Source organism: Ceratosolen solmsi, unplaced genomic scaffold, assembly GCF_000503995.2.
Source record: "Ceratosolen solmsi marchali unplaced genomic scaffold, CerSol_1.0 scaffold4, whole genome shotgun sequence".
Classification (NCBI taxonomy): domain Eukaryota; kingdom Metazoa; phylum Arthropoda; class Insecta; order Hymenoptera; family Agaonidae; genus Ceratosolen; species Ceratosolen solmsi.
Window position 1 is genome coordinate 101,897 of NW_011948449.1, and position 12,267 is coordinate 114,163.

The following is a 12,267-nucleotide window of genomic DNA, read 5'->3' on the forward strand; positions in this document are numbered from 1 at the left end:
TCTATCGTGGAGTCTGAACACTCAAACTGTCGCGCAGCCCCTGAACGTATCGCAACGAGGATCGAAGGTCGAATATTCCACTGATAACGGCGATGACGCAAGCGTGAGGGAAACATCCACGGACGCTATTGGCCGAAATTGAGCTCTGGATGTCGCGCCCGTGATGAGCCAACGGCTAGTCTCCGAGGCTGGTCAGTCCTCGTCACCGGAACTCGGTGATGGGGACCGGCTAACGCTACTTCCAACTTGGGTCCTCAATCCGCCGATCATTCTCGAGGCTGCAAAAACCGCCAGACTGCCTTTCAGGAGCAGGTATTATAAGCACACGAGCTATCCTCGGTGGCGATTGCCTACGAGAAACACCTTTTCCCTCTTCAAGATATTAGTTCTTCTTATTCCTTTATTATTTTTTTTTTGTTTTGTTTTGTTTTTCTTTTCGTTTTACTTTCAGATTTGCAAACGCTCGTTTTCTCATCAGTTACGTGATCCTATTGACGTATTACTTTGAAATGTTGCTTTTAAATTATTAATATACTGATATCGTAAAGCACTGACATTTCGTACCAACAATAGATTACATAAATGCATACATACGTATTTATATTTACATTTCGCACATTAGCGTAATATGTCAAACTGAGAATTTGCTTTCATTTTCTTTTTTCTTTTTTCTTTCTTCTTTTTTCATTTTGTTTGTTTGTTATTATTGATGCTTTGATCCACGTATTTCTAATAAAATTTGTCGTAAAGTAAGCTACCAATACGATCTTTAATTAAATTCTTCGTACATTATTATGGTTGATTAAGAAGACACAGGCTTAATTAGTCGTAAACAATTTATTCATTAATACGTTATAATTTGTATTAGTTTTAAAACTTATTTGGAATGAATTTTTCATATGCCTATTTTGGTCATTATTATGGATGGGAAATAAAATTGAAGATAGATAATAATGATTGTAATAAAACTACTTGGGAAAACCAAGTTCTCTCCTCTGGAGAATGATAATGTATACCTGATATCACGATAATCGAATTTCAAGAGGAGACAACAAGAAATGAAATTGTTTATGAGAAGAATAAAAACAGGATGTGGTTTGTCCTTAGGAGCAGATTTCGGGCTGGTCCGGTACGCAAACTACGACGTCGCGCGGTTCTGAAAAGTGGCGAATGTAACGTTCTTCAATCGCGCATTTCTCGACGCTCCCTGCGTTTTCTCCAGGACATCTTTACGACCCTGGTGGACACTCAATGGCGCTGGACGCTACTTTGCTTCGCTCTGAGTTTCCTCCTCTCGTGGCTCGCTTTCGCGGGAATTTGGTGGCTTATCGCATTCACCCACGGTGATTTTGAACCCCGCCATCAGACCGATGCTTGGCGACCCTGTGTCAATGAGCTCCACGGCTTCACCAGTTGCTTTCTCTTCTCTATCGAGACCCAACATACAATCGGTTATGGGGGTCGCTCAACCACCGAAGAATGCCCCGAGGCTATTTTCGTCATGTGCATCCAAAGTATTTCCGGAGTTATGATACAAGCCTTCATGGTGGGCATCGTCTTTGCCAAGATGTCACGACCTAAGCAGCGAACTCAGACCCTCCTTTTCTCGAGACAGGCGGTGATTTGCCAGCGAGATGGCGAGCTTTGTATCATGTTCCGAGTAGGTGATATGCGCAAGAGCCATATCATTGGGGCGCACATCAGGGCACAGCTCATAAAATCACGCACAACTAAAGAGGGTGAAGTGCTTCACCACAACCAGCAAGAGCTCGCAGTTGGTGCGGACGGACAACCGGAGAGCCTCTTCTTTATTTGGCCATGCACTGTCGTGCATAGGATTAATGCCCAGTCACCCTTTTACTGTATGTCCGCTGAGGACATGCTTGCCGAGCGCTTTGAACTCGTCGTCATTCTTGAAGGCACTATCGAGTCTACGGGCCAGACGACCCAGGCCAGATCCTCATATCTGCCTCAGGAGATACTCTGGGGCCACAGATTCGAACCTATGGTCAGCTATTCAAAGGAGCGTCAAGGCTACGAAGTCGATTACTCGCTGTTCGATAGCACCGTTCAAGTTGACACGCCGCTCTGCTCTGGACGTGAACTCTCTGAGTTCTACAGACTCCAGGATGAGCTCCGACAGCCAGCCTTTTCGGGTGAGTGGACCTTTTGACAAGGACGTTGTTATATCCTCTGCGTTCCTAAAGATATTAAACTATTTACCGGCATAAGCTAACGCTCTGCATATCGCCAGTTTCTACGAAATTAACCAACGTCTAAAACATAATATATTATCAATTAATTTAGCATTATTTAAAAACAATGTTCAGAATTTGATTTAATTATACTATTTAAAATACATTTCAAGAAAAGAGATTTAAATGTTTATTTTATCTTGACAAAACCACTCAAAAAAAGGTGTTCGGAAATATATATGCTCCATTTTCACATTATAATAAATTTGAATGTATAATACAGTCATTATTTTGAGACAAATTTTAAATACGAATAAACATCTTATTTCTCATTTTGTCCTCAAATCTCATTCATTAGTTACATTATAATCGTCTCAAATATAATTAAAATAATCGATTTAGCAAAATAATTGTAATATTATATTTATTATATAAGCATATTTCTTGTACACATGGTAATATTCATTTCTTTTAAAATTAGCTCAAGAGCAAGAAAATTAACTTTATTTTTCATTCGTTTACTCACGTTTTTAATTATAATGCGACATTTATAAAATACAAATTATGAAACAGAATTAAAATTAAAATAATAGAGAAGTTTAAAACAAATAGCTTTAGACAAGTCTATACATCTAATTTCGTTTCATTTATATGATGTAACTATGTAAAATCAAAGAAAAGAAGATATTTTTCTTGTTAGCGTACACTCTGTCACATGCAAATAATACATATTAATTTTTTTATTAATTATTTTTTCTTTTTTTTCATAATTCAATCAACATATTTTCTGTATTTGTATATATATATATATATATATATATATATCATAGTATTTAATAAGCAATTAGATTCACAGATTCAAGGCTTAAACGATTCATAGAAATTTTTTTTAATTTTTATGTTAACATAAACATTATTTTACGTATTTATTACTATTTATCTTAAACTATAAAGTTCGTATAATTAAAAAATGTAGCTATTAGTTATCAATTATTCTAAATGCTTTAAAATGCTTAATGCATTTATACTTTATAATTCTTTTACATCTTACGTTTCACAGTTTAAATTGACATTATAAATGTCTCAATTTGCAAATGTAATACAAAGCTATACTTTTTGAAATTTAACTAAATAAAATATTCTTTAACTAAGTATAAGAAAATAGAATTTATCGAAGTTATTTTAAATTATCATAAAATATTTATCCCCTTTTGCCAACATTCCATTTACTCAATTTACTCTATAATGGTCATTAAATACGTTTGTTTAAATTTAGATATACAAATTCTATTGATAAGGGTTTACATTATCCGATTGAATATGATTACAAAACGTTAACATAAATGCTAATATGTATTTAATTTGTATTGCTTGTAATCATCATTAGTAGTTATCGTGTATTTAATGCACTTGGTAGAAAAAAACAAATTATTTCATATACGATATATTCAAATGAGCGCTGAAACGCTATAATAAAGATAAAGGATAACATAAACATGAACGCACTATTCTATTTACAAAATTCGACATTCTTATGCATTAGTAGATAGATAATTCAACATAAACAGTTTAATATCAAGCACCACTAGAATGCTTTGTCAATAATAAATTTTTCATTTTACATTTTCATTTTACATTTATTATGAATATAAACATTAAGAAGAGCCTAATTGATATGCTTAACAATGAAAAAAGAGAAAAAGGTCCAATAGAAAAGATTATAAGCTTATCATTTACTCCTAATTCGCAGAGTTTAATTTTTTTTTTTTGTAATTTATCAATACCGATCTCACAGCTTTGATTCACCTTGCAAATAGAAATACGCTTTCTCATCGATTAATCAGCTTTTTCACGTGTTCGCGTTGTCACGTTGGACGACTCGCATAGCAGCTTCGGCAACTCTAACGACGACTATAAAGCTTGATAAAAGCCGAGCGCCAAACGGATGATCTCATACCCGAGGTGTGATAGTTTTGGTGCTGGTGTGTACCTACAGATGGAGCCGGTCCGCCGCGCAAAACCTCAAACACGGGAGAGGCTCCGAGTCCAGGGTCGACGCCGTCGCCCCAACTAAGGAACCAACCCGCAAGTTTGACGAAGCCGCACCTCGACATTCCGCACATAGACCAGAGCCCCGATGCGTAGTGACGATCCTCCTTCGAGGCCGAGGCTCGAACTCGCTCTCGATCTTTCGGTATAACAAACGGAAAGCGAGCAAAAGCCCCAGCCCGCAGCCCCTAAGCTCCTCGTTCCAGCTCTCGAAATACTTGCTAAACCAGGTGATGTAGGTCTCGCGCATTAGTTGATCTCAGATCTTGGATATTTTTCAGAGTACCCTTGCATCGGAAGTGGACGGAGTACTGGTTGCTTTGCAGGTGCGCAGCTGACAACACCGCAGGAAGAGTTCACCACAAGCTTCTGGCGACGATACCCTCAGTTAAGTCCCACGGTTCCGAGTGCCCGATACGGATGCTACTGTCCCGAGTGCAAAGAGGAATGCCATTGGCGTACCCTGGACGTTTCGAGGTGCGTTCTTTGTCACGAGTTCAAGGAGAAGCTGTGCTCGTGTCCCCTCGATGATTACCGACGGTACCTCTTTCCGGCAATGGGTTTCGCGACAAGAAACAACTCCCCGTTGGAGCAGCATCCAAACCGCAATCCTTGGATGCTTTCCAGCTGCTATAACAGTTCCTCCGAGGATGAAACCGCCATGTCCCCTGCAAGGTCTGCCAACGTTTAATGCAGCTCTGACATTAACTATTTCTATTGTACGATTTATAAGGAAGGCTGTGCTAATTTTTATGCCATTTAACCCTTTTCAAACGCGTTTCGAACATAAATCCAAGATACATCCTGCGCATACCTGTATATCAATGAGGTTTTTGATCTTTAAGGAATTTCTGATTTTACCGAAAAGAAATGATGACCTTTTCCAATGAGCTTTACATTTTTTTTTTTTTAAGTATCAAATGATAAATGGCACCTGTCTCTTGCGAACAAGAGTATGATTTTGCTTTAGCATTGTTCGTCAAAGCGATAATAAAGGTTAGAATTGCAGAAGTGGTACCGGGGACCGCAGGTCGACCTCCGCGCTTTCGATTGCTCAGCAATCCAAGAATCGTACTACTTGCTGCTTTCTTTTTCTGCGCATACTAGCACGGATATCGAGTATACTCTTGGTTAAGAATGTGCAATTTGTGCAATATACGACAAGCGCTTGTTCAATAAAGGTATGAAATTTAAAGAAAAACAAATGACAATGGTATTCTTGTTAATGATGCTTAGCCTATTAAGGCTTATTGTTAATTTAATGCCTCATTACTATTTCGATCGAGCGTTAAAAATATAGTGTCGCTAAATATAAATTAAATTAGTGGTTTTCACATTGTAAATATTTAAAAATAATGAGTTATAATGGAAATTATGTGCATTAAGTATGTGCTTAATGTCGAGTGATTATGAAAATATCCGGACAATCTCAGGACGACGAGTTTCCGATTATAAAAAAGAAAGAATAATATAGGTCTGCAAGCGTGTATGTGAGAATGTGAAAAGTGTGCCAAGTAAGAATCTATTAATTTTCAGTTGTAAAAGTAAAAAACGACTTAAAATATTGACGAATGAATAAGAGCGATGTTTTAATGCGAAAAAAAATAATATAAATCAATTTGCAATTATAAATAAAATAAAATGATTTTCAAGTAACTCGATAGTCGAGTATTACATGTGTTATGATTTTTTTGCCGTTCGTGAATCCACCGCTGTCGATCGTATACATTTTGCCTACGAAATAAAGAAATGACGATCCTATAGTCAGCATCTAACCTTTTTTGCAACGTAAGTATAATACTCCTTCTTTCTTGCGTTCTTTCCGGTTGGTGCCGTTGATTGGTCGGACCGGTTCCCTCTGCGAGAGAAGCGCAGAAGTCGAAATTATCGTGACAAGAAAAGCTAAGTGAAGTCTGTCAAAGCTGCAAAGCAGCCAGAGTAATCATCGGAGCAGTCGCGAAAATAACCGCCCAAACAATTGTCGGAACCGGGTGTCGAGCGCGCAAAGCGCGGTGGATTTGATTGTCACTGACGAGAGAGAGAGAGAGAGAGAGAGAGAGAGAGAGAGAGAGAGAGAGAGAGAGCGAGAGAGAGTGGGAGAAAGAGCACGGATCGTATTCTTAGAGTCGAGGCCTGGTACACGGAGTGCTAGCCGCGAATGCCGCGGCACGAGGAGGAAGTCGAATTGCTGGGGAGGGACAACTCGCGGGATCAGGTCCTTGCTAAAGGTGCTCTCAAACTCTTGAGGGCTTGGCAAGGGCCTGAGTTCCTTGGAGCTCTACTTGCTGGCTGCCTCTTCTCCGTGGGTTTCATTATCCTCGCCCTCGTGCCCGCAATTCTCGCGTTCGCCCAGCAACACTCCAACGGCTCCTGCCGCTACAATCGGTTCGTATAAGGGGGGATCCCTGGGTACCCAACGTCCTTAGCCCTTCCTCTATAAATCCGCATGTGATCCCAATATCATGCGTCACGCGTTTTTATATTTTCCTTTTTATTTGTCTTTTTAAATCGCTCGATGACGTTTAATTTAACTTGTATTAATAACTGAAATTATTTGATACGATAATTGTCGATCATGTACTAGAAAGTGCGAACTTTCCCTTCAGTACTCCGCATGAGATAATCATCCAAAAGATTTTTTCTTTCTAATTATTTAATACTACCACAAAATGGCATTGCCTTTAATGTTGTTTTTGTAAGGCGATACTCAAATAATCGTCATTTTGAATGAGCCAATTAACTAATCGATACAATTGTAAAGCTTTTGTACCTTTTTGATATATGTAATAGTGCTACCGTGGGATATAGCCAAGAAAAGTCAATAAATGTCTATTTTATCAAGCATGAAAATCGAACGTGGACGAACGAAGAATTCTGTGCTATCGAGACAGCTGCACATCATTATCCGCAATACAATGTAGCGTAATAATACTAATTAATTATTCATCTAATAATTAAGCTTATATTTATCTTTCTATGTGGATTTTTTTCATTATGTTCGCCCCGCTTCTCGTTCCCTTTTATTATCAATGATATGTAAACTTATTCTAAAGATAATAATAAGAGTTAATTGATTTTGACCTTGCTGAGGAACTGAAAAATTCTATTAAAGTATAATAAATTTGCGCAACAAATGCTAATGTAGTAATTAAATAGTAAATTATCAGATACGGTAATTCAACACTTATTACAGGATGCAAGAGGGATGCATACGATCTAATTTTAGAGTAAATTTTATTGATGTATTAAAAGATGCATTCCATTATAAATAATTAAGAATTTCGCATAATATCTGTTGTGTATTTGTAAATATAAGAAAAGGTCTCCTGTATTTAGATTTTATATTATTATAAGAATTAATTAGCATTAATAAGTTGTGTTTCTTCAGTAAGGCAAAAATTATATTATATTTAAATAGAATATCAATATAAATGTTAACTATCCAAGATACATAAGAAATAATTCTAAACAGAACTATTCGATATTAACTAGAAAGAGTATTTAGTAAGATAGAGCGTTTTGGGAAAACAACATGGTTACTAAGCATTCACAGCTAAATCTATCAGAATATGAAAAAATACTTCTAAAACGATGACTAGAGTTTATTAGTTCAATGATGCATCAATTAAATTTTAATTGTACTTATATACATAATATTTTCTCAGTTTTATTTTCCTCTACTTTCGCGTGGATGCATAATTAAGAATGATTATTTATATATTTACATTCAACTTTGAATGAGATTTTCTTGTTTGATTTTACTGATCAAATTACTTGTAATATTATTGTAGTAGGAATAAATCAAAATTTATATTTTGAATCATTTAAAAATGTCAATCCAACTTTTTAAAGTCAATAAAATGACTTGCACTTATGTTATTATATTTTGGGAATCTTCAGCATTAATGAAAATGAAAGAATTAAAATTATAAATAATCGTGGAAATCAAATCATAATATAATATACATTCCCGAAAATAGAAAAATTTTTCATAATTATTTTTTTAGATATTCTATAAATAACACCACAATTTAAAGGATTAGATAATGTATACAATAATAAAATAAATATTAAAGAAGTGAAAATTATTATAATTTTACAATTATACTATTATTGTTTTACAGTTGCTTGTTTAGCTGTTATAAAAAATATTCAGTTTCGAAATATAATATTAAAATAATAATAATAATTATTATTATTATTCTGTATAATATAGAAAGTTTTATAGATTAAATTAAAGTATATAAAAAATAAAATAATTTTGTTTTTATAAGATATAGATTTATTTGAAATATCATTCGTATACATTTTTTTCACTGGAATCGTTTTTATGCTAATATAATTTTTATATTCCTCGTGAAAAATTGTTCTTTTTTTTAAATGAATTAATTGTTGAGTATATATATATATATATATATATATATATATGTATATTGTAATTATTTTACAGATTTTTATAATAAATCTATTAATTAATGAAGTTGTAAATTCTAAAACAGAATTGTATTCAAAATATTTTGATGAAATTTTAGAAGAATATATTTCATCAAAAAAGAAAAAAATACTAATTCTTAACAATGTGAACAGTTCGGAAACAAAGTTAAGATACAAACTTTCGGAAATCTCGAATGTTAACAATATTGACATTAGCGTTGATAGATTTTTCGCTAGGTGAGCTAAAAACAGTAAAAGTTTACTTTATTATTACATTTAAACATACTTCATGTTTGATGAATTATATTGTCGAACATTATTTTTATCTGGATAGATCGATAATGTCAAAAGGAATTAAGAGGTTGAACAGTCATAAAATTGAATTGGCTGCAAAGTTTCAAGTGATTTGGGAGTCGAGTGGGATCGCCCTTGAGCCTCTTACTATTCTTCAACTGGAAAGTGTTAAACATTTTATCAATACGTAAGCAAGTTTTGCGACGCAATTTTATGTTTATTTATTTTTAAAGGAATGGCTGCAATGAATTCAGGATTTAATAACCGACAATAAAAGATTCTTTTTCGCAGAAATAAGATCGACAAACTCGCAAGTATACAAGTCGATAATGATTTACAAGCAACGACTGTTCCTTGTCAATCATTTATTGGCTTTGTCATAAGTCAAATGACTAAAGTCACTTTCACGGATCGTCAAACTCTGTTGAAGCATGCATTGATGGATTTTTGTCGAAGGTAATAAACGATCGAGTAAAAATACAATTAGATTCGAACTTATTTGTTCAATATTTATTTAAACTCTTGTATATATTCTACCAAAATTTAATTAATAATTAATCTTTTGAAGCAAACATTTTTCATTCAAATTAAAATAATGATATTATGATTTATTATTTGCAGTTCTATGGATTGTGTAGGAATACGGATTTTAAAACCATTTTCACAAGGTCTCCCAAAATTGTCTTGTTCAACACTTGATTCTCTTATTAATACTAACTAAGTCTTAAATATTAATAATGGCAATTCAACCAATAAAATAAAATAAAATAATAAAAATACAGAAAATTTATATAAAATAATATTATATCGATATAATGGATATAATATTATAATGTAATACACACTATTTTTTATGGAAATATAGGCTTTTTTTTATTAAATATCAAATTTTTTACTATTGAATAAGCGTTTTTTTTATTCTTTTTAATATTTGTATAATGGAGATGCGACATAGTGTTAATTGAATATTAGACACTAAACGCTGTTCTTTAACCTAATTTCATTTTTAACGGGTTTGTTGACAATTTCATGTGAATGTTGAGTTGAAGGAAAAAGTATGATGGCATGGCGGCTTTGTATAAAAATTCAACCAGTTTTCCATGACAATAAATTAAAATAATAACAATTCATGGTAAATTAAGTAAGGAATCAAAGTGAGGGAAAAATATGAAGAAGTTTCGCAGAAGATCTATGTGCAATGGCTACTTAGTTAGAGATGTTTTTAAAAAATTCTAAATAGTATTGTAACCTTTTATCGAGAAAGTAATCTAATCAAATTTTTAGCACTTCGGAAAATTAGCCTGTAGTATGTGCGACTACAATATGATGGGCAGTACTCTTTACGTTATTATCGTTGCACTTATTGGGACAGTCAGTATAATTGGTTCTCTATTAACAACTAATGAAGCGACCAGTGAATTGAAAATATTAACCTTTATTTTTTCAACAATATATCACAAATATGATTAAATATAATTTCCAATTATTCGAGTTATTTATTGATAAATTATTTAACAATTTAGATTTTTTAGAAATTAGTTTTAAAGAAATTTTGTTTACGAAGTGCATAATGAAATGGGATTATCTCAAATATTCGTTAAGTGAAGAATAACCTTTCTTTTAAAGTATTATTTTTTCTCAAAATAATGTCAATAGTATAATTATAATAGGCCTTATATTTCTATCTTTGCTAAAATTTTTGAAAAAATCCTCTATAGTATAATGCAATATTTCATGCCTAATATCCATAAATTTTAATTATGTGGATTATGCAACTAATAATTATGTTTCGGCAATATTACTGCATTAACTACCAATTCGCTGATCGTCATAACGACTTTTAGTTTGTTACATGTATTGTTGGCTTTCTGATACTTAGGCAGTCACGGTTATCGACGTAATTCGTATAATGAATGGTAAAGCAAATAACCAATTGTGTTCGAGAAGCCAAGAGCATGACGACGGTAAGTTTTATTTTATAATATTATTTTTTTTTTTATTTATTCAATAAAATATTTTACTTTTACGTAATGCAAAGGTTGTTTGCATTCCACTTTTATTAAAATTTTTAATAACGAAGATTGCATATTTTATTTTCTAAGCTCACTCAAATCTATCGAAAATTCGTTGCTTTCCTTATATAATTAAAATAAATAATCTTGTAGAATTCTATTTGCACTGACCTTTGAATCGCACTATCATCATTATGATTATTGAGAATTTTATTAAAATAGTATTAATAAAAGAAATTCTACTTTAATCCTGTTTTTTTTTCTTCTTTATTTTAATCCTTAATCGCGCGATTAGTACCAGAAGTAGAAAGGGATTTGAAGTTGATGACCTCCATTCTCGGCATAGAACATTTTACATTAATGATGCTGGGAGCAATAACAGTACGTTATAAGTATTATTTACTTAGTTCATACGCTCTTATATTTGCAATATTATTTATATTTCCATAGAATTTAAAAAATTATACATGCGACATTGGCATATGAAAATTTGTGCTATTTCATACAATTTAATTTGAAATATAAATTATTATGAATATTTTTACTTGTGACAATAGGCAACCCTCAAAGCATAATATATAAAATGACAAAATAATGCCTTTTTTAAATTGTTAGAAAATTTTCCATTGATTGTCTAGACATATTTATATACACGAATTAGCGAATTCCTAAAGTTAAAAATAAATTTTAGATAACAGCTATTGAAAATGTATTTGCCTCTCGATTCGTCAATTAAAGAAATAAAATAAATAAAAAAAAATAGCATTAATAATTGAAAGAGTAGCCTCGCAACGCGCTTTCAAATAAATGTAGATAATATAAGGAATGCTCGTAAAATAAAGCACGGACGCACTTGAGAAAAACGATTGTTTCTTGTCTTTTTGCACGTACGTAGGATTACCCGATGATGCACGTCCCCTGGCTACTTATGCAATTCTGCATTATGGCGATCGAATTGCTCGTCTTCCTTGTGCGACTCTTCCTCGAGGGCCTTCACGTGACCCGCGACGAGGTTTTACTCTCGGTGCTCACCATACACAACTGGCTGCAAGTCTTTTGCTTATTTCATAATCAAATTCAGCTTTCTGTTTAAATTTCACAGTTCTAATCATATTTCTTATACTTAAATAATAAAACGATAATTTATAATAATTAATACTGATTATCCTAATCATAATTATGTCGATAATAGCGGTGACGACGATGATGATAATAGTGATAATTATAGTAATGGTAATAATGTAACGTACAATTCAAATTACCTGTTTATATCAAATTCATGA

At 33.1% G+C, this 12,267-nt stretch overlaps 3 protein-coding genes across 3 annotated transcripts; all 3 read left to right on the plus strand.

The window, feature by feature from the left end:
- On the plus strand, positions 1-5,166 carry LOC105366395 (G protein-activated inward rectifier potassium channel 3). The gene is made up of 3 exons (XM_011504827.1): positions 1-312; positions 1,108-2,156; positions 4,526-5,166. Exons 1-3 carry the CDS (start codon positions 164-166, stop codon positions 4,933-4,935), a joined length of 1,608 nt encoding a protein of 535 aa, XP_011503129.1. The 5' UTR covers positions 1-163; the 3' UTR covers positions 4,936-5,166.
- A 1,183-nt stretch (positions 5,167-6,349) lies between these two features.
- On the plus strand, positions 6,350-9,717 carry LOC105366480 (uncharacterized). Its single transcript, XM_011504938.1, has 7 exons — positions 6,350-6,629; positions 7,035-7,161; positions 8,695-8,721; positions 8,776-8,915; positions 9,013-9,159; positions 9,264-9,428; positions 9,594-9,717. Exons 1-7 carry the CDS (start codon positions 6,403-6,405, stop codon positions 9,691-9,693), a joined length of 933 nt encoding a protein of 310 aa, XP_011503240.1. The 5' UTR covers positions 6,350-6,402; the 3' UTR covers positions 9,694-9,717.
- A 334-nt stretch (positions 9,718-10,051) lies between these two features.
- LOC105366394 (uncharacterized) lies at positions 10,052-12,189 on the plus strand. The gene is made up of 5 exons (XM_011504826.1): positions 10,052-10,181; positions 10,257-10,343; positions 10,852-10,936; positions 11,280-11,365; positions 11,880-12,189. The coding sequence occupies exons 1-5, from the start codon at positions 10,140-10,142 to the stop codon at positions 12,075-12,077; spliced, it is 498 nt and encodes a 165-aa protein (XP_011503128.1). The 5' UTR covers positions 10,052-10,139; the 3' UTR covers positions 12,078-12,189.
- Positions 12,190-12,267: the final 78 nt, after the last annotated feature.